At 41.1% G+C, this 22690-nt stretch overlaps 1 protein-coding gene across 11 annotated transcripts in view; it reads right to left on the reverse strand.

Annotated features, from left to right (window-relative positions):
• The window catches only part of tenm4 (teneurin transmembrane protein 4), a 332448-nt gene that overhangs the window by 117730 nt on the left and 192028 nt on the right, over positions 1-22690 (reverse strand). For all 11 annotated transcript variants that reach the window (XM_049467313.1, XM_049467314.1, XM_049467315.1 and 8 more), the window contains 4 exons: positions 22190-22404; positions 19946-20162; positions 5582-5683; positions 4772-4966 (listed from right to left, as the gene is read on the reverse strand). In XM_049467313.1, the coding sequence (XP_049323270.1) occupies positions 4772-4966; positions 5582-5683; positions 19946-20162; positions 22190-22404 (729 nt within the window). The remainder of the gene's footprint in view (positions 1-4771; positions 4967-5581; positions 5684-19945; positions 20163-22189; positions 22405-22690) is intronic.

Here is a 22690-nt window from a genome sequence, read left to right on the forward strand (position 1 = left end):
CTTGTCATTTAGTAAACAGAAATTCCAAAGCATTCTCAGTCAAATGCATAGAGCATAAAGAAAAGACACAGTTAGCATTAGCTTATCACGTAGCTTTGCCATCAAGCTGCACTCCTGGCACTCAGAGGGAGCAAAATTGGCCCTGCTCCCTCCGGGTGGGTAGATGGCGCTTTCTCCCCACATCACTCCTAGAGTGATGATTGTAGCACAGGACGACTGTGAGCTGATGTATCAGAACCAAGTCGCTGCGCTTTCCTCCGAGCACGCTGTGATGCTGCTCGGCAATGCTGCATCAGCAGCAGCTCTAAAAGAAGTGGAGGCTGACTTCACATGTATCGGAGGAAGCATGTGTTAGTCTTCACCCTCCTGGTGTGTTGGGGCATTACTAGTGATAGGGGGAGTCCTAGTGAGTGGTCGTGTAAATTTGGGAGAAAATGGGAAAAATTATAAATAAAATTATAAAAAAAAAACAATGAGCATATTTAGGGACTCACACTCGCTAAACTTTGTATTTTGATCAATTTGAACTTATTTTAAAGCATAAAACGTGTTAATAAAATGTGTTAATAACACAAAAATGTGTTATTTACTGCTTATTGTTATTTGGCCAGAAATTTCGCCTTGGAGCATCCTTGTTTAAGACTGCACTGGCTTTGCTTTGAGAATTCTGTGCTTGATATAGTCATGCCAATAAAGCGAAGGTCTCCAAAAGGACCGGGCTTGGGACTCTCTTGTAAACAAGCGCTCTTCACATTTCCAGCCAATACTCCCTAAATCTGGACAAGAAAGGGATTTACAAACGGGCAAATTAAACAGCCAACCCCACAGCCGTGCAACATGCAGCCAGGTGGGGGAGAGCTCTTTCTCTCTCTATTTCTTTCTCTCTCTCTCTCTCTCTCTCTCTTTCTTTTTCTCTGTCTCTCCCTCACTCCTTCTCTCTCGCTGCTGGTAATGAGATTTCCTCCCAGCGCCAGGGAGGGACGCCGCAGCCAGCGCATGCTGGGCTAAATTGAAAAGCGGCGCTGGACGTGCTCCCCCGCTCGCTCACTGCCGAACCCAGAAACGCCGAGAGCTGGACGGAATGCAAACGAGGCCGCTGCCACACATTCGGGCCTGGCGGGTAAAAAAAAAAAAAAAGAAAAACGTGCTTCTTCTCTTCCACACACACACACACACACATACACACACACACTCCCTGCTTTTTATTCAACTGTATCCCCCCCTCCCTTTATAACTTAGCCTGACTTATGACTGCTGATCCTTCCAACACTCAACCTCTGGCAAGAAAAAAAATAAAAAAATAAAAAATAATAAAAGAAAAAAAGGTTGAGAAAGTCTGTTCAGTCCCATGCTAATGCTAATGATGCTTAATGGTTGTTTAATGAAAACAGAGACCTGGAGAAAGCTGGCAAATATGGCCTCGGTTAACGAGAGGACAAAGGCCACGGCGAAAAAATGAGATGATGATGATGATGATGATAATGATAATAATAATAGCAATAAAAACAACAACATCAACGTCAAGAGTCTCACAGATGGAGTACGTGCATCTGGGTGGAGGGTACGTGGAGACGCAGGGGGCACGGCTGGCCTCCCCTTACTGTGACATAAACGAGTATAAAGGCCCTGCCTATAGACAAACAGGAGCTGTGGCCTCTTACCAGATGGCTTGGGCACCAGGCTCGGAGATCATAGGCTAACTGACAAGAGCTGCTCTCCTGGCAATTAATCATCACCGCCTGAAGGTCGCTGGGAAGAAAGGTAGAAGCCTTAAAGGGCCAGCGGCCCCATTCTCTCCTCCGCCTGTCCGCGGCGCAAACCCAAAATAGAATATTGGCGGGGGGGATCAGAGGTGTCAGAACTCCCATTCATCAAAATCAGACGGTCTATTTTTCATCTCGAAATGAGCGCCTTCAAGAGCTGCCAAACACAATGGCGAGTTCAATCTTATCTCTTGGCACCTTGGCCTGGGGCCCTCTGCCGGGCCCTCTGGGATGCCATTAACAGATTAAAGCAGAGCTACCGGGTCCTGCAGCTTTTTTTTCAGAGTTTATTTTAACCCTGACTTAGCGCACCTTGCTCTATTAATGTTCACACGCTCTGACCTGTTTGATTATGCGGATCACAAGCGTTAGATTACGGCTGTCCAAAGTCTCCCATTTCCCACGACATTGAAAAGATCATATTGAGAGTCAAAATCATGCTAAATAGTATCAAGTACTTCAGTAATTTTAATTTTTATTACAATTCAGAGAGCATAGGCAATTGGGCTCTCTCAGGCTCCGGCTGCTGATTCCAAAGCAGCATGACCTACACTGTTAAAAAAATATATATATATATGGCAGCAGGGAGCGCCAGAAAATGTTTGTAGAAAAAAGAGAAAAATACTGTCACATTTAAAACAGGTATAAACCGTAAACAAAAAAAAAAGTCATTTTACAAGAACTTATATATAAAAATATATAAAATATACATAATTAAATGAAATCTTTCCCTTTCAACAGATTTTAATTCTTTAAAAAAAAGTATCAAATACTCCTTACAAAACAGAGTATTTATTAATTTTACAAGAAACTGTCCTGTAACTACATGAAATCTTTCACATTTAACATATTTTAATTATTAAAAAAGTCTCACACACTTCTAATATATTGGAGTAACAAGTCATTTTACAAGAGCTTGTCCTATAACATGAAATACATGAAATCTTTCAGAATCTGACCTTGCAAGCCACAGTTTCAGCCTCTGAGTCTGTTAAGCTTCAGTTACTCTAATCTCCCAAAAAAATTGTACAATAACGATACTATGAACTATAAAGATTTACTAACTATTTCAATATATTCAATATATTTGCATTATATCACACAGGAAGAATATGTATATCTGTAGAATATGATATAACTGATACTGATAAATTTGGTCTAAGCTGGAACAAAACTCTTTATATTGTAAACTGTAAAATCTTCAAAAGTATTTAAAAATCTAGCATTAAATTCATACTTTTTTTTTATTCGTGCAAAACTGCTCCCTGCGCTTCAGACAACAAAGGGGTTGTTCTGTGGGGCTTAATGAATCACTATGAGAGGTTCCAGAGCATTTATAATGCATAGAGTGGAGAGAGATCATCTCCAGAATACCAGGAAAAGACCAGGTGCTTTTGGGCTCGACTCCAGAAAACAGTGAAGTCTGAAAAATATTCAGGAACAGGATGCGGACCAGTGCTGAAAAATCCCCATAAGCCTGTGGGATGAAATGGTGTTTTCTCACTAATGCTGCTAAATTACGGCTCAGCTCACTGGTTTTGGCACTTTGTGAAGGCTGGATTGTTCTGTAGTGGAAAAAAATAAAAACAGAAATGTGAACTCTTTGCTTGACCACAGCTTAGCACTAGGAACTGCTGTGTGTGAAGTGTGTATGTATTTGATGGTTGTTTGTGGGGCTTCCTGCTTTAAATGTGGATGTAATTTTTGTCTGGGTTGCCAGTTATGATCATTACCACCCACTGGGCTGTCTACTGTGGGTGGTAATGCCTTCTATGACATATTTCTGATACATATGCGACACTGTGGATTGGCCCCCACAGTTTTGGGAATGGAATGGATGGATCCATCCATTGATCACACACTATCAGGCCTCACTCAAACTCAATAATTCACATAACCTTGAGCCTTGAGCACACTCACAAAATAATACATCACAACTTATCCACAAGTGTGGCCCCATTCCCATAACATCATATGAGGCATCTCTCAGTTTTTTTAAACAGTATACCCAAAGATAGGGGTGCAGGAAAAAATCGATTCGAGCTCGAATCGCATTTCTAACATTGAACGATTCTCATTTTCAAAAAATAGATTTTTTTGTGGGTGCAGCTACTGTCGCGCGGAGCTTTTTAACTGTACCGCAGAGCTCAGCTACTGTCGCGCGGAGCTTTTTAACTGTACCGCAGAGCTCAGCTACTGTCACGCGGAGCTTTTTAACTGTCCCGCAGAGCTCAGCTCCTGTCGTGCGGAGCTTTTTAACTGTCCCGCAGAGCTCAGTTACTGTTGTGCGCAGCTTTTTAACTGTACCGCAGAGCTCACATACTGTCGCGTGGAGCTCAGCTACTGTCGCGCAGAGCTTTTTAACTGTACTGCTGAGCTCGGCATCTGTCGCGCGGAGCTCATACTGTACAGCAGAGCTCAGCTACTGTCGCGCAGAGCTCATACTGTCTCGCTAAGCTCACCTACTGTACTGTGGTACTCTTTAACTGTACCGCGGAGTTCATCTACTGTCCTGCGGAGCTCAGCTACTGTCCTGCGGAACTCTTTAACTGTTAAAGAGCTCAGCAGGACAGTAGCTGAGCTCCCCAGGACAGTAGATGAACTCCGCGAGACAGTTACAATTAAAAAGCTCCGCACGACAGTAGCTGAGCTCTGCGCGAGTAGAGAGTAGGTGAGTGTTGCGAGATAGCAGCAACAGGACAGGAAAAATTTTTGCTCTCCCTATTAGGCTACAGAGGGGCGTGTAGTGTCGTGTTACGGTGTTTGTTGTTGCGCCGCTAAAGTATAGAGGATGAAGAAAAAGAAATCCAACCAATTTGAAATAATCTAAAAAAAAACGAATTGTGACCCCAAGAATCGATTCTGAATCAAATTGTGGGATTCTCAAAGATTCACAGCCCTACCAAAAGACATTGATAATCTCCACTAAAATCTCCTTTCTAACTGGCTACTACATTAATTACATAAAACCCACATTATCTTCATCAGAATTCTCAAAATATCCTTACCTTCTTCACAGTTTTCTCCCTTATAGCCCGGATTGCAGATGCAGGTCCCCACTATGCATGTCCCGTGCCCACTGCAGGTCACGTCGATGCACTGGTTGGTGGGAACATCACATTCTGACCCTTTCCAACCGCTGTGGCACATGCAGCGGCCTTTCAGATACTGCCCGTTCCCACTGCACAGCACCGGACAGGAAGCTGGAGGAGAATGTAGACAATGGTACAAAGACATAGAGACACACACACACAAACATATATTAAATATATAATACATTCGAATAATCTAAATAGCTTTAAAACAACAATACCTGTTCCAGAATTCTGGCAACTGTACAATAACCCGTGATTATTATGTTTAGGCTTTTTTTGTGCTTCATTTAACATTCCAAAGCTCAATCAGAGATCTGCAAAAGCCACTAATCCATTTTAAAAGCTATTTTAAATGAGATACAGCACAGCCCACTGATTAAAAAGGATTCTGTCCAAAACCAACTATTACACTCCACTGTAGGCGATCGGAATCCATTATTTACAAACAATGAAATCGTAAATGATTTTGGAGCTTCTGTTTCGGAGCACTGAAAAGATACGGGCAAAGGCTATTTCATGCCAATTCATTCAGTGCTCAGCAAATAGCAAATTCCTATTTGTGCCTTGGACTGTTATTTTAATGATTCATGTGGGTGGGTGTCTTGCAAATAACCAAAAAAAAAAAAAAAGAACAACAGATACACAGTGACATACCAGCTAATAGACAAAGAAACGAACAAAGACAGAGAAAGAGAAAGAGAGAGAGAGAAATAGAGCTCTTACCTCTGCCACAGTCTGGTCCTCTGAAGCCCAGGAAACAGTGGCAGGTTCCAGCTATGCAGTCTCCATTACCAAAGCAGTTACTGGGACAGTCATCAATCGAGTCTGAAATAAAATAAAATGCAACGGCGACTGTCAGAGATGCTCAAAACATCCATCAACACGTTTTTTTTCATCTATAGATTTCTTTTCACAGGAGTTTTTTATTTTTTCTGTTTCTACTGCAGTGTCAAGTCTTCCCACTTGAAGTGAAAACGTAGACTATATATCGCTGCTGCTGACACACAAAACCTTTCATGTCCAAAATGGAAACTTTACAGGAGATGAAAAGTAACTTCAGAACTTTCTATGGAATTTAATGGAAAAAGTTGGACAAGTTTTTTTATTCACACCACTTTGGAACATTTTATATTGGTCTGCTCATTGTGAAACATTGACAAAATACGAAGAACAACTGTCAAAAGTAAACCCCGCATAGGTGAACCCTACAGCCTAACCCCTCGTCTGGATGGTGATGCTGGACCGCACCATTCTGTCCACAAAACTAGAAAGCTACAATGCATTGTAATAGGGTGTAATAGTGCCGTCACAATACAAATAGACATTAATTTTGTTGGGTGCAAATGTACGAAGAATGCATTATATGCTTTAAGCTGTAGACCATTGTAGTCCACTGAATTTAAGGGGTGAGGTGATTTATTGTAGAGTAGTGAGACAGACAGGTGAGAAGAGTCGCAATGGGCTGGATTGATATGTTGCTACTGGCTGTTAAGCACCCTGATGGCTCTAGGGTAAAAGCTGTCTCAGTATCCGCTGGTTCCAACTGCTGAACCAATCAAATTGCTTTATATAAGCTGTGCCCTTATAACACTTGTTCAGAGTGTAGGTTAGTATAGGCCAGTGGGAAAAAAACAACAACTTTTTGTTCAAGTAAAACAACAGGTCATCAGTTTGTCTACCTCCAAACTCATTAGTAAAACAGTCAAGTGGTCAAGTGTTTTCTAAAGACTTCCCAAGTCTCCCAGAAGTCTCGGGAGTCTACGATCTATCAATAACGGCTCCCTGATGCCCGGAAGTCAGATAAAATTTCCCCAGGAATCTAAAACGAGTGGCCCAAGAGTGAACACAAATGCGCATGCAGGCAACACAGTCTTTTTTTCCCCAATTGCACGTGTGAAAAAAAAAAAAAAATATATATATATATATATATATGGTGGTTTCGGTCCAAATCCAGGTCAGATACCACCCTAAAATTAATTTTTGCAGCTTGGGATGTCTATCTTATCTATCTTAGCTAGAAAGCGCTTAAGCGATCCTAGCCTTCCTTAACACTCATTAGTAATACAGTCAAGTGTCTGGATCTGTGCAATCCCACCATAATTATACCTTCATATATTCATAAACAGCAAAGCTAACACTATTGATACACACAGCAACGTCTGTGACTTACCAGAGAAAGATTAACCAGGGAAACGTGTGGAAATGTCTGGAGTTAATGAAACCATATTGAAGCTCATAATCTATTAAATTACTCTACACTGCATCAAGCTTGCACATGTAATATCTCTGGGAAGTGGGAGGGTTGAGACAGGACATGGGAGCAGGAGATAGCAGCAGAGAAGTGAATTTCATTTTAATAAAATTTTTTCATAAAGGTTGTGGCTTTTCCACTCACATAAAGAGAAGCTTTCAGCAAACATAAAGACTAAAAAGCTGTCTGTGCCCTGATTCGTTCTCTCACTCCTTCACTGTAAAAAGGAGCTACATGAATAGCCATCAGTAAAACACACAGGTGAACTCTATAGCTTAATAACCTCTTGCAACACCTGCTTCCCTCCTCTTCTGCCTAATACACTGTAAAGAACACTTCTAGCACACTAGAAAGCATACATAAGGATGTAATGGCATTTTATAATGGCAGACTTTGTACTGAACCATTGAGGTTTGGAGATTACAGTTCAATAAATGATAAATGATAAATGAACATAATGCAATAATTTAAAACTGTAAGCCTTCTGCAAATAAAGTTAGATTTTGCATGGCATTGTGGGAATTGTAGTGGATTTTCAAGTGTTACAAAGATGGGCAGCTTAAAAAAAAAAAAAAAACACCCACAGGAGTATACCCTATTTTTCGCACTATTAGATGCACTTAAAATACTTTAATTTTCACAAAAAATTTGAGTGTGCCTTATAACCTGGTGCGCCTTATGTATAAATTTTACGAGTCAGGTTGTAAAAAGCAGTAAAGCCACTCCACTCCAGTGCAGCGTTATAGCAGAGTTTTAGTGTAGTTTCTCCAGCACCAAGGCTGGAGCAGTATTAGCATTAGCTGGTAATTAGCGTCCCATTAAAAAAAAAAAAAGTGCTGCCATTTATTATTTCTCAAACCATTCAAATAAAATTATTGTCATCTGTGTACTGGGATTCTGCCAGAAAAGGCATTACCATCCACAGTGGACAGTGCAGTAAGGGGGGGTCATAATTCTGACCAGCTGTGTTTGGCTAAAATTGTGTGAACCGGCAATTTTGACAGAAATTCACAGTTCCAGCAGATCAGTGTAGTAATAGTAGTTCTATAAGACATGGCAAAAGTCATGGGACACATGGGACACTAGTATCTATTCAGTAACTTGTGGAATGTCAGGGAATATTTGCTCTGTTTGCAACGAAACGACTGAATTTAAACTCAATCTTTCATCAACATTTTACCTCTTTTATCTGTATTAATATGAAATCATGATGGTTTAAAGAATAATGGTGCACGGATTTTTTTTTCTTAATGACCCAAAGAGATCCACAATGTAGTGTCAACCAAACTTTTGATACACTTCAGTGCATCACTGTACCCCTCAACATTATTAGATTCTAATTTTACTTAGTCATTTTAATTAGTAAACCATGTAATATGCAAGCTTAAATTAATTTAAAAAAAATATATATATATATATATATATATATATATATATATATATATATATATATATAAATATACATTTATATAGAGACAAATCTAGTCCCCAATTGACCAGAGCTGGCTCCAGTAGTCTGAGCATGAGCACAGCAATTTTATTTCCATTTCCGAAGCTGCATTTGAACCAGCAATGTAGCAGAAAAGCACCCACTTGTTGATGTCCACATGATGCACGCATTCATTTATACTCTTTTAAACCTGATCATTCACGCATCCAGCGCTCGCTCTACTTGCTCGTGCACCAGAAGGTTATGCCGGGCCTGCTGCTCTGCATTGCGTTATTGTCCAATCAGATGATGGACTTCACAGCTGTGCAGCGGAGAGTCATTTCTGCAGTCATTCATGCCGGTCAAAATTCAAAATTCAAAAAAAAAAAAAAAAAAAAAAAACCTGTCTGAGGAGGCAGTGAATTAAACATGAAATGGCGCTGAAAAATATTCCCCCTCTCCGGCTGCCTCGGGGCCGTGGCGCTCCTACAGGGCCAGGATCGGGTCCGACAAAGCCGCTTTTGTGTGGAAGAAAAAGGGCTGGAAATGTGAACCTCCTCACAGTCTTCTGTCCTTCCTCAGGAGAGCGAATTACCGCAAAGGATGCAATACAATGAAAGCGAGACAGGGCGAGAGAGAGAGAGAGAGAGAGAGACAGAGAGACAGAGAGAGAAAGGGGCAGAGAGAGTGAAGGAAGGAGGGTGGTGGCGGTAGATGGTGTGGGACAGCAGAGGGACAGAAGGGAACTCCAAAGTGAGCTAAAAGTGTGTGTTTTCTTCTGTTTCGAGCCACACGTTTAGCTTAGTAATGCAAGAAGAAGAGATTACAATCCCCCGCGGTGCGACCGAGGCCCATCAATATTTCGGTGGTGTGTTTGATAGCCTCCAACCACTGGCTCCAACTACAAGGCCCGACTCATTTCACAAAAGCAAGCCAGGACAGCTGGGAGTTTCAGTTTAAGTGTGTCTCATAACACCATCCATGTGCAATATGGACAGCATACCATATTGCGAGTCTGGTTCTACACACGGCATTCGCATTTTGCTGTCCTGAAACATATTAAAAATATGTCAAAAGTATTGGTGGGTCAATAAAAAAGGATGGCCTGCTTGATTTTGGCCAAAATAGTCATTTAAGGCTTGCGTCTGATTAAATGACTCATCTAAACACCTCCACCCACACACACTCTTACAGTGTGAACAGTGATTGCTTAGAGTACACCATTAAAAAGCTGCACTATGTTAGAGGGCCTATTCAAATACTGCAGTCCTGTTACAGCAAGATTTTTTATTATTATTACTATTAAGTGATTCATAGGAATGACTTAGTCAATGCATCCATTCACCCACATCCATTCATCCATTTTCCTTTCTGCCTTTTTTTCATGGTCAGGGTCACGGTGTGTCCGGAGCGCATCTGGAATCATTGGAAGCAAACCATGAATCTGAAGTACTAGTACACTAGTGTTGTCAATGTAAAAGAGAAATTTCAAAGCATTCTTGTCATGAATTGAAGAAAACTTCAGGTACAGTAGGTTCTCCACTTGCTGAATGATTATTGGCGTGGATGGTGGAAGGAAGGGTTGAAACATGAAGATACTGATCGATATTCCATCTATTCCTTCCCTAAACATCCCTGGCTTGATAATATGATGTTTTAGAGACGGGCAGCAGTTAGTAATCTATACTATACTATCCTGTATTATACTATACTATATTATACAGTTTGGGACGGTTTTGCTGTAAAAATAGCCTCAATAGTTATTTAATTATATTTAAAGTTACTGAGATCACATTTTTGCTTTTTCTAGTAATAGTTGATGTGAATCTATTAAATTAAACTGCTGGCTTGTGTTTTTATGGCATTGTTTTATGCATTACACGCTGCTGCCATATGATTGGGTGATTTTAATTGTACAGCTCTGGAATAAATAAAAAGACCACGTCAGTTTCTGAATCAGTTTCTCTGATTTTGCTATTTATAGGTATATGTTTGAGTACAATGAACATTATTGTTTTATTCTATAAACTACGGACAACACAGCAACATCTCCCAAATTCCAAATAAAAATATTGACATTTATTTGAATAAAATGAATGAGAAACAGCTGAAATAACAAACAAAGATGCAGAGCTTTCAAACCTCAAATAATGCAAAAAAAAAAAAAAAACAAGTTCATATTCATAAAGATTTAAGAGTTCAGAAATCAATATTTGGTGGAATAACCCTGTTCTTAATCAAAGTTTTCATGCATCCTAGCATGTTTTTCTCCACCACTCCACCAGTCCTACACACTGCTTTTGGATAACTTTATGCCTTTACTCCTGGTGCAGTAATTCAAGCAGTTCAGCTTGGTTTGATGGCTTGTGATCATCCTTTTTCCTCTTGATTATATTCCAGAGGTTTTTTAATTTGGTAAAGAAACTCATCATTTCATCATTTTAAGTGGTCTCTTATTTTTTTTCCAGAGCTGTATATGAGTACATATATGTATAGATATTACTAATAAACTTCTTACTAAGTGTATTTTAATGTAAAATCTTGTTAAAACATAACATTTGTACTATATTTGATATGAGTCAAGATTAATGCAAACAGATACTGCATAATAAGGTCCACTTTGATCTCAAGTCAAAGGCTTGACAAAGGAATGTGAAGCATATTGTCGCTGTCCTATGAAATACAGTTATCTCCATTTTTGATGATTTTTAGTTTACTACATAATTTGAACAGACAAACTGTCCCTTAGACTGTGCCATAATTTCTTGAAAACAGACCAATATAAACTCTTCAAAATGACCTGGAATAAACTCTTTTTACATTGACTTCCACTGAAAGTTTACAAGGTTTTTTCTCTCCCCTGTAAAGTTGCTGTTTTTTGAGATAAGTGTTTTTCATTGGACAGAGACGATATGGATATTCTTTGCTAGATCATGGTGGTGTTTATGTATAAAGAGAATGCGAACCATAGCATTGAGATATCAGGGTATTAACAGAGAACAGTAGATTAAAAGGCAGAAATAGCCACTTATTTGCTCTGCGAAAAAAAGGATTAGCATGATGCTTTCAGAGGCGTGAAGCTTCAGGCTTGTGCTGTTTGAAATGCACCCAAGAGCCACATTTATTCAGAGTCTGAGCACTCGTTCTGGAGCAGCGAGGACGTCCTAGACACCCCGCCGTCCCTCCCCGCAGCACGCACACACTCTCCCAACTGCACGCCCGTCCGTCTGTCATCGAGAGTGATGTACACTCCACATACCGAGCCCAGCCAACTCCAGCCCTGATCTTCTCCTCTCCAACCCGCATGTCTGATATAATCTCCCACGACTGATGGTGGGTGACGATGTGCAGGAACCATGTTCTTCCATGTTTTACCCAATGAAAAAAAAAGCCGTGTACACTCTATACGTCTGCCAGCCTCTACGGATCCCCGTGACGCGAAGAGGAATGAGCCGTCAAACAATAAGCGCCGGGTCACAAACCGGTGAAGAACACGTAACATGTCTGGCCTTAACACACATGTTTCTAGTCATGGGCTTGTTTTGTTACTGATCAGTCCAATAGGCCTGGACAGCCTGGGTCAGGGGACAGATTACAGCCCTGGCCTTTGCCTCACAGGTTTCACTCCCACACACACACACACTTACCCACACACACACAAGCACGCACGGACAATTCCAAGCAGGGGGTGTGTAACACCATACAGCAAGGACAAACGAGACTGTGCTCCACTTAACAGAGGAAGGATGGAGCAACCCAGCCTTTGAAGAAAAGTGAGGATTAGAGACAGGAATTGACCTTTCCATGTTCTACCCACAAAGCCCTTCTCTTTTTTCTTTTTTTTTTCAGCTTTAGGTAAACAAACATCCACTCTAACCTGCTGAGAAAAAAACAAAAAACAAAAAAACCCTGTTTACAAAAAGAGTCCAGTGTTGAGTTTTCAGTTTAGTACAGTATTTTGCGCTACGAGGATGCACTATGTTTTTAAATTTTTTTAACTAATCTAAACTACAGATGGTGCAATATCATGCTCAATTTCATCACAATAAAAAAAAATCTACCCTAACACTTTGATTTTTAATTGTTTTCAATAATGTAATTGGCTACACATCAGAATCGAAAGCGATTGTCAGCCAAAATATCTTAGTATGGTTACCATACGTGAGTCTAATATATCAAACTTTATCTACAAATAAATGTAGATTGTGTAAAACTAGTTGCAACCCAATATTTAGCTACATTAACTGGATACCCTTCTTGAGAGTCCTAACAACAAAGACCACTAACCACACAAAGCAGCAAAGGGCACAGACCACACTATGTATCTGTGACCAAAAGTACAGTACAACAGTAGCAACAGTTGGAATGCTATTGGAATCAAGTCAAAAGTGTAGGAATTGTGTTAGCCCACTGAGCTCCACAGTGCACCACAGTACAGTTCTGTACAGCAATTCACAGGCTCTCACATCTCTTTTGCTGAGTTCCAAAGTGTTGAACCCAAAATGTAAAGTACATTCTTCTTGAGAAACAGTGCAGCATTACAGAGTTTGTATAAAAAAAGGTTAATCCAGGTGGAATTCAACCCTTCTCTAGATCAAGCTTGGCAATCAAATGATCATGCTAAAAGCCTCCAAAACCACTGATCAGTCCATCTCCAGTCATTTAAATCAGTAGAACTTAAAATGTAAGCATCTGAACTATGTCCAACAATTTCTCATTAGTTTAGATGGGAAAGAAGGGCTTTGTGGCATAATGATCACATGTGCTACTAATGTTATCATGATAAATGATAATAAAATAGCCTTATCAAACTTTGGTAAAATGGGTCCCAACCAAAACCAAAAGGAAAAGAAAATGCATGGCATGGTGTTGCCCTTAGGCAACAAATCACTTTTTTGATTATTACATTGTGCCCTAAATGTTTTAAAACATGAAGAAGTCTACTTTAAAGCCTATTTTGTCTGTTTTTTTTTTTTATTCACCCCCTAAAACAGGTATTTTTATTTGTTGCCTCAGGGCAACATTACGCAGTTGAAGCAAAAAGCAATAGCTTTTTGTATTGATAAAGCAGGGACTTCCAAGCTCATAAAAAGTGGTCTGATTTTTAATTTTCAGCCCCACCCAATACAAATATCATGCTATAGAGGGTTAAAATAAAGCCTTTTGCAAACTTAAATGCGATTGGCTAGACTGGCTAGATTTCACTTAAAACACAACTTTCCTGCAGTGAGAGAAATCCAATATGCTTAAGTATTAAAAAAGTGTATGAAGGTAATATACAGTACGCTATTTACTGTCAAGCCAAGTGCAATATGGTTGAAAGGCAGCTTGTCTGATTGAATGAATGATGGATTTTCTCCATAGCTATTCAGACTGTTACTTTCTGAAGGCAGTCAGACAATCACTAATGTGTGTGAACTGTGTACGGGCTGCTTCTCAGTGAAGTGCAGATCCATAGGAAGAGTAGATTACTACATACGGCAATCTGTATAAAAAGGCAATAAGCTCTTTATCTGGTCTGTAGGTTGAATATAACCTTGACTGAGCTCAGTAGAGCTGTTGTATTTAGGTTACGAGTGTGGGCCTGTGGTGTACTTTAATAATATCGCTATACAGACGACGCCCTCCCTGATTTTGGAGTCACTATGGATGGGAGAGTCCGCTAAATGAATAAATGTAAAAGTGGATGTAAAACCTTTTAATCCAGGAGTGCTAGGAGATCAACGAAGGCCTGTATGCTATAAACTGGCACAGCTTGAATCCTTCTGAAGGACATGGTTCAGGTGACCCACTTTATCAACAACTTCTCTCTCTTCCTCTCTCTCTCTTTTCGTCTCCTTCCCCACTTTCACAACTTCTCTTCTATTCCCTTCTCTCTTTTTCTACTTTATCACACCCTTTCTAACCTCCTCTCGCTCACACACTCACTCTCTCTCTTCCCTCTCTCTCTTCTTCTTTTTCCTTCTTCTTCTCACAGAAGTAAGCATAATGAACTCTTCTTCTACTTTACATCCACAAACATCAGCCACACATACATACATACTTATCCTGCTATTTGCATCGACCCCTACACTGCAGGTGAGTGGTGAGACATCCAACACCACTCTTCCAGGTGTCCAAAATCCCCAGGAGCAACAATCACTGAGATAAAAGAGCCTTATCTGTTGTATCTTACCTCCATCTGAACATCAACCCACATACACACCGAGAGAGGGGGTCATTTCTGTTGCTGTCAAAAAAGAAGAAAAAAAACAAAGCCCAAAAAAAAGAAACCATGTTGTCTGGAGTAAAGTGTAAAGTGCATGTAAGTGAGCTGGATATGAGTCCATTTTTCCTGGAACTAGGTTATAGAAGAGTTCATCTATCTTGTTACTATTGATGCTGATCTGTCAATAATAAGCATTGCAGGCATGCTGTGTGATGACGCAATGGTCAGGATGAAAAAAAAAGAGAAATAATATCAATGTCTGGCCTATATATATATATATATATATTTATATCTATTTGACTCCCCTCCCCTCCACCCAACTGCACCTACACTCTCTCTGAACTGTCCATCTTATCAGCTGCATTGATCATACAGGAGATGTAGAATAGTTCTATAATTAAATAGCTGCATACTGTAGTCCATCTGTGTATCTGCATACTGCAAGGATGCACCCACTTTTTCAATGCTCAAGACCCCACAGGACCACCAAAAAGCAGGTTTTATTTTGCTCAGCTCTGCAGTGATATGGTGACATGGTGGTGGTGCGTTAGTGTGTTCTCCTGGAGTTTTTAACCTATTAACATGCCTTGACCCGTATGCGGGCTACAGGTGTAGATGATACAAAATGATGATACCCTCTCTATTCTCTGCAGTAAAATAAGAAATCTTCTACAGGTCACTACAGGAGAAGCTGCCTCTCTACTTCACTTAATAATTTCAGATTAGTAACAGCAACCAACTCAAATAAAAGTCTGCATGTTTGAAAATAGATAGATGTAAAAACTAGACAAACATAACAAAACTAAAGGTTTGGAGGCCATAAACTTGTTGATTTGTATTTATATTCAGGATTTGTATTGATTTTGAAATGATGTTCAGGAAAGAGACAGTTTTATTATTTTATTCATTATATTTTTTACAGTTGCAGATTTACTTGACTATTTCCGACAGGAGTCAGAAGCTCATCTCATGCTTCCCAGTTTATGTTGGTTATCCTCTAGTCCTACGAGTGATCAACGAAAGCTACCAACATGATACTGTTAAAGGACTACCCGTAGTCCAGCAGTGACACTGAGGTGTTTAAAAACTCCAGCAGCACTGCTGTGTCTGATCCACTTGTACCAGCGCAACACAACACAACACAACGTTTGTAACTAACACACCACCAATATGTCAGTGTCACTGCAGTGCTGAGAATGAGCCACCACCCAAATAAAAACTGCTGAAAGGAACAAAACAGATTCGAGGACTACAGTCTGTTAATATAGAACTAAAATGTGTCCTATATGATCAGCGGAAATTATAAGATGGTACAAAGTATACAAACAAGAAGGTGGTCATAATGAAATGCTTGTTCTGAGTATTTTCTTCCATTACACCTCTGGAGTATGAGGTCTTATATTCTCCCCGTGGCAAAAGAGGCAGAGTGTGCCCACGTCTGTCTGTCTGCCCGCCTGTCTCCTGATGGGTCACGGCTGCTGCACCAGTCGCACCGAGGATACGCTGCCATCGATCCGTGGGTTGCGGCGCCCCTCCCCCCAGCCCGTCCTCCTCTGCCTGTCTGTCACAGATGGACCATGGCCCAGGAGCTTTTAATTAAAGAGCATGTGAGAACAGCTCCCAGCTGCCACCTCCGTGAAAGCAGACACCTCGAGCCGATTCATGTGACCCCCCCCACCTCCCCTCCCAAACCGAACTGCACCTCGCCATCCTCTTCCTCCCCTCCCCTTCCCTCCCTCCCTCAACACCCACCCGCCCGACGCACTCACGCTAATCAAAGGCGCTTTTAGCAAACATAAGAGAGAGGACAAAATGAACAAACAGTCTCTGTCGGGAGGGTGGGGAGGAGGCCAGATGTCGGCAGCTGGGCTGTGGAATCATCACAGCGTGTGCCAGTGCTGAAAAGAGCAGAGCATTAAAAAAAAAAAGAGAGAGAGAGCTTTTTCTTTCATCAGTGAGAAGTAAATGCAAACTGGTAGTAATAATGACCAATAATGGCCCAGGCAGGGGGGCGGGAGCGGGGGGCAATCAGAAACCTTTGAATCCGGCCAGCCGGTGTTGTATGCAAATGGCCTGGCCCAAAAACGGAAAAACAGGGCTCATTCGAGGCCCTCGAACAGTGAAGGGAGCATTAGAAGCCATCAGCGGAGGGAACAGTACGATGCCTCCATCTTTCTTATTCAAATCCGGCTTGATTGCTGTGTAGTGATCAAGGCTTTTCGAGCAACAGGTCACGAGAGGCACGGATTGATGAGCAGCTCCTTCAGATTTTTGCTAATTTTTAGGAAACAATGTCCTCGCTATCAACGCATGAGATGATTTCCTGGATATGACAAGTGCATGGGATTATGATTCCCTACTACATCGAATGTAAGAGCCTTGAATGATAAAATTAGAATATGGTCTCACTGTATCTCATGCTGAGAAAAGCTGTTATATGCCAAGTACAATTGTGGACATCCCTTTCTGAGCGATGTATTCAGATACTTCTAAGTTGCACCCATTGCTGACATGGATTTGCCAATGTGTAGATTTGATAATGCTGGTTAAGACTTGATGTGTAGCGTGTGCATGGTGTGTAAGCTCACTGGTAGTGTGCCATACGAACTACCTTACTGTATACAGTTCCAGTAGACAAATGCTAGGAATAGTACAGGACTTTCTAGAGCAGATACTGTAAATATGAACCCACTGGCACCATGCATAATGCAAAGTGTGGAACAGCTGTTTGTTTTTAGAAATTATTGTGCTCCATCCAATAATGTTTGGAAGAATTGGTTTGGTGATCGACATCCAACATCCTGACCTCATTAACACGCTTGTCTCTAAATGCAATCAAATCCTCAAAGCAAGGCTTCAAAACCCAGAAAAAACCTTCCCAAAACATTAAAGTTAAAATAAACTCTTCAATACTTCAATACAAAAGAAACAATGAATGAGCAGGTACCCCAGTACTTTTGGCCATATAGTATAGCAGGTTAACCTCAAGCAATACATAATGCATAACTGCATTAAAATAAAATGAGTATTTTAAGATGTAGTCAAGTTTGAGCCTCATTCTGAACTAACTGATTAAGAAGGGCATCATAGAATGGCTCCGGGTGAGTAAACATCTTTGGCTGGTCAAAATATATGCAAGGCATGAAATCAAAAACAACAAAGTCTTAGGTTGCTCATTAAAAGTTACTCCCACTCAGTAGAAATGTACCACTTTTATAATATGCATGTAGAAGTACTGTGCATGATTATGATTCTAGATCGTTAATTGCACAGTGTCATGATTAAACACTGAATACTGTCATTTCTCTGATGCTATCATTAACTCTGCAGAGACACTAGCCACTCATTAAAGTAATGATCAGTTGGTGTATCATACTGTGAGTAACAGCACAGTCTTCCTCATAGCAGAGTGGGGTTCAATTCCCCGGCTGGGCAAATGGTTTGGGAATGCCCACACCTGTAAAGGTTGTGAGGTGGCATCTTGTAAGAGAGGCTGGATGACGAAGATGACACAAAAAGCATCATCCCTTAAAAAACATTCATACATGTTTGCCCTTGATTCTCATTGCAGTGCATTGATCCCAAATACATGAATCTGATTCAATACAGCTAGGACAATATGGGAGGGAAACAATACCAGTATTAAAAAATGCTGCATCAAATGTTATTTAGCCCCAACCGGGGGATTCCACTCTTCTATGATTAGTAGTGGGCTCTGGATAGATGCATGGATGAATAAATGAAGGTATGGATGAAGGGTTGGATGCATGTATGTGTGCCTTGCTGGATGGATGGACGGATAAATAGATGGACGGAACGATGGATGGAAGGATGGATGGATGGATGGATGGGAGCCCTGTGCAGGGGGCATTCCTGCATTACTCTAAGTAATTCCAGCCAGGCTCCAAGATGTGGATAGGAAAATGAATGTATGGATGAATGGTTAAATGGATGGATGCATGGAGAGACATAAGCCCTGTCCAGGAGGTATTCCTGCCATGTGCCCAATGATTCCAATAAGCTCTCAACCAACGATGACCCTAACCAGTAAGAAGCAGATAAGAAGATGAATGCATGGATGGATATGAGCCCTGTTCAGGTGGTATTCCTGCATTAGATTAAGTGGTTCCAGGCAGGCTCCAAGCTCAATACAACCCTCACCAGGAAGACATGGATAAGAAGAATGTATAGATGGATTGATGGATAAATAGATGAATGGCTGGATAGAGGGATGGATATGAGCCCTGTTCAGGGGATGTTTCCGCATTGTGCCCAATGATTCCAAGTATGTTCTAAACCCACATTGCCCTTAAGCAGTAAGAAGCAGATTAAAAGGAGAATGGATGGATGGGTGGACATGGGCCCAGATCAGGAAGTATTACTGCATTATCCTAAGTAGTTCCAGGCAGGCTCCAAGCCCACTATAACTCTCACCAGGAAGACATTGATGAGAGGATGAATGTATAGATCGAAGGATGGATAAATAGATGGATGGATGGGTGGATGAAGAGATATAAGCCCTCTTCAGGAGGTATTCCTGCCATGTGCCCAATGATTCCAATAAGCGCTCAACCCATTATGACCCTAATCAGTAAGAAGCAGATAAGAAGATGAATGGATGGATGGATAAATAGATGAATGGATAGAAGGATGGATTTATGGATGGATGGATGGAGAGATAGACGACTGTTCAGGAGGCATTTCTGCCATGTGCCCAATGATTCCAATAAGTTCCCAACCAACAATGATCCTAACCGGTAAGAAGCAGATAAGAAGATGAATGGATGAATGGATGGATGGATAAATGGATGGATGGATGGATAGAGAGACATAAGCCCTGTCCAGGAGGTATTCCTGCCATGTGCCCAATGATTCCAAGTGAGCTCTCAACCCACTACGACCCTTACCAGTAAGAAGCAGATAAGAAGATGAATGGATGGATGGATGGATGGGAGCCCTGTGCAGGGAGCATTCCCGTAATACACTAAGTAATTCCAGGCAGGCTTCAAGCCCACTACATCCCGCACCAGGATATGGATAAGAAGATGAATAAATAAATGGAAGGATGAATGGATAGATACATGCCCACATGGCGCCACACTTTAAACCCTTGAACTTCTTCGTTTTTCAGCAGTTAAACTAAACTAAGTTACTCCGCATAGATCAAAAGTCAAATCAAGTCACCCTTAGGGTACTCACCAATAGCAGTGGTCAGGAAGGCTACCTGCTCCGTCTCCTTGCCATCATTGTACACAGCCAGGTGCCAGATGCCCGAGTCCATGTACTGAATAAAGCCTGTGTCATGGCTGCTGAGGGGCATGAGGCTTCGTGGCTGGGTCAGAGCCGGTGGTCCTTCCAGGCTTTGAACCCCCTGTGCCAGGAGCCGGCGGCCATCCAGCAGCTCCACAAAGTCAAACTAGAGAGAGACAGAGCAGAGACAAGGAAGAGAGTGCAGACGGGCATTAGGATGACATGTGAGCCAAATGAGCTGCAGCCCCCCACACTTTTCCAAATATACACACACACACACTCTCACATACACAGAAACACACATAGTGAAGCCATGAGAGGCCTGCCAGGGAAAAGATGCTGCTGCAGTGACAGTTCCCGCTGAGAGATGAGCGGCGGCGAGTGGTCAGGAGAGGGTTGGCTGCCTGCTCCTCACTCTGGAGGTGTTAATATGTTCAAAATGACAGGCTGTTGGGCTGATAACGTTTTTATCAATTTTGGAGGATAAGTCTTCCTTAAAAAAACATATTGTCTGGACTGTCTATCTGTGAAGTTTCCGAGGCTTGATGCTTGTTAAGGTGAAGTGGATTAACTTAGCTGTTTTTTTGGTCACCAAAGGTTGTAAAATGTTTCAAATCATGAAAAAAGCAGAAAATTATTAAACATTTTTTATTTGGCTGGGTGCCAGATGGATGGGACGTTGGGGTACACTCAACACTCTTGATTCACACTGTCACTTGTATACTGCAAATACACCAAAGAAGGCATTAATTACCACCCACAATGGAAAGTGTAGGGGCTATCATCAAATAATTAATGATTGTGAACAGCAGTGTCTGGCTAGAAGTGTCCATGCGTACAGACAGCAACTCTGACAAATTTCACAGGATATGGGAGCAGTAGATACACAATACTTCCTCAGTTAACACCAAAACACTCTATACAGTTCCTCCCCTGGGCCTGTGAGGTTGCTAACTGATCCCTAGAGGACCACATGTGGCAACATGTGATCCAACTATACTTTAAGCTGATGAAGCAATAGACCCCAGTTGTCAACAAAGTCATTTTTTAGCCAGGCGATGGACCCATACAGGACTGGATCATTGAGCTGCTGAACTTCGCTAGGTTGGAGGGATCCTGGTACTAATGTACTAATAAACTAGTCCCTGTACAATGTACATTTCTATATATAAACATATATATAGATCTAGGCCTTGAAGTAATTTCCAGTAATATAATAACACAGCTCCCATGATCCGAATCAATAAAGCCAGGTTGAGAAGCTCAGCGTTCAATACAGAAATTAGGTGTCTGTTTATATCAGGCTCTTTACACTGAGTCTTTGTGTGTGGATAATGGTCTACACCACAAAATAAAATGAAATCCAGTCAACACCAGCAGCACGCGCTACAGGTATAACCTTTCAGCAGCTTATTTGCCAACTAAATAATCTGGACAGTAAACAACCATTGATTTCCATGCTCATAAAAACAGACAAGCTTCACAATCATTTTAGTAATCAATAGATTTAGCCTACACCAACTCAGCGCATGAAATACTTCTGCAGCCCTATTCCATAGCAGAGCAGAGTACTTTAATTTACAGGATTATTTGATGAGATCGGCAGTTTTAATCCAGTACGAATCTGCAAGGTTTAAAACATGCAATCAGTCCAAAGCAAACTGCAGCCTTTATTCTCCATAATAGGCATCCTTGCTGGAATTTAATTCACAGTAATTAGAGATAGCACAATATCACTTTATCTTTTTCCAGTGCAACGTTGAAATCTCTTATGGGGCGGTTACTGGCCGATTCAGATCCGATATCTTTTCTATTAAGTCTTAAGATGTGCTAGTTTTAATTGAAGCACTTTTACCAGTAAATTTAATTAAGATGATCATCTGTAGTACTCAAACATTGCACTTCAGTCTTTTTCAAACCTGGATCTGGAGACACATTTTAGGACATCCAGTCCTGCACATTTTAGTGGTTTCTCTGCTTTAACACGACCCCTGCAACTCTGAAGGGCTTGATAATTAGAAGTGAATGTGCTGAATCAAGTGTGGAAGACTGTCTGCAAAATCCTGCAACAGTGCTTCCAGGACAAGGTTTGATAAAAAAACACTGCTCCACTGCCCCTCAGTTCTTGTGTATCAAAGAACTGGTGAGGATTAGAGAGAAGAAGCCGTGTGCAGGTTGACCTGAGCGACTCACCTGTGTGTGTGAGGGAGGAAGTCCTCTTCTTCCGTAAATCCCCACCAAGGCATCTTTACTAAGGGACACATTGAACTTGAGGTACATGGGGTGGTCGATGAAGACCTGCGACCTCCAGAAGATTCCGGGCGGTATCTGCTGAGAGACCTTGCGACCCACATCTATCTCGCCCATGTCGATGAAGCTGTCGTCTGGGAAAAAGCTGTCCAGTTTACCTGCATTCCAAAGCCAGAAAGATCCATCATCAGCACTACTACTTCTACAAGTATATAGACCTTATATATACCGTCTATATACCTTATATATACAAGTATATAGACGCCAGTGTATTTTTTTTACTGGGTGTTCAGAGTATCCTGACCAATTACTGATATTCCTTTTTGAACATTTTGTGGCTAATTTATTCATAAAATATTTCAATTCTGGTCAAGATTGTGCAGGTTAGTCTTCAAATGTGTCATATGTTAACTGTTTAACTGTTGTTAACCAAAGCTTGGCAAT

The sequence above is a fragment of the Astyanax mexicanus genome, chromosome 18, assembly GCF_023375975.1.
Source record: "Astyanax mexicanus isolate ESR-SI-001 chromosome 18, AstMex3_surface, whole genome shotgun sequence".
Taxonomy (NCBI): Eukaryota; Metazoa; Chordata; class Actinopteri; order Characiformes; family Acestrorhamphidae; genus Astyanax; species Astyanax mexicanus.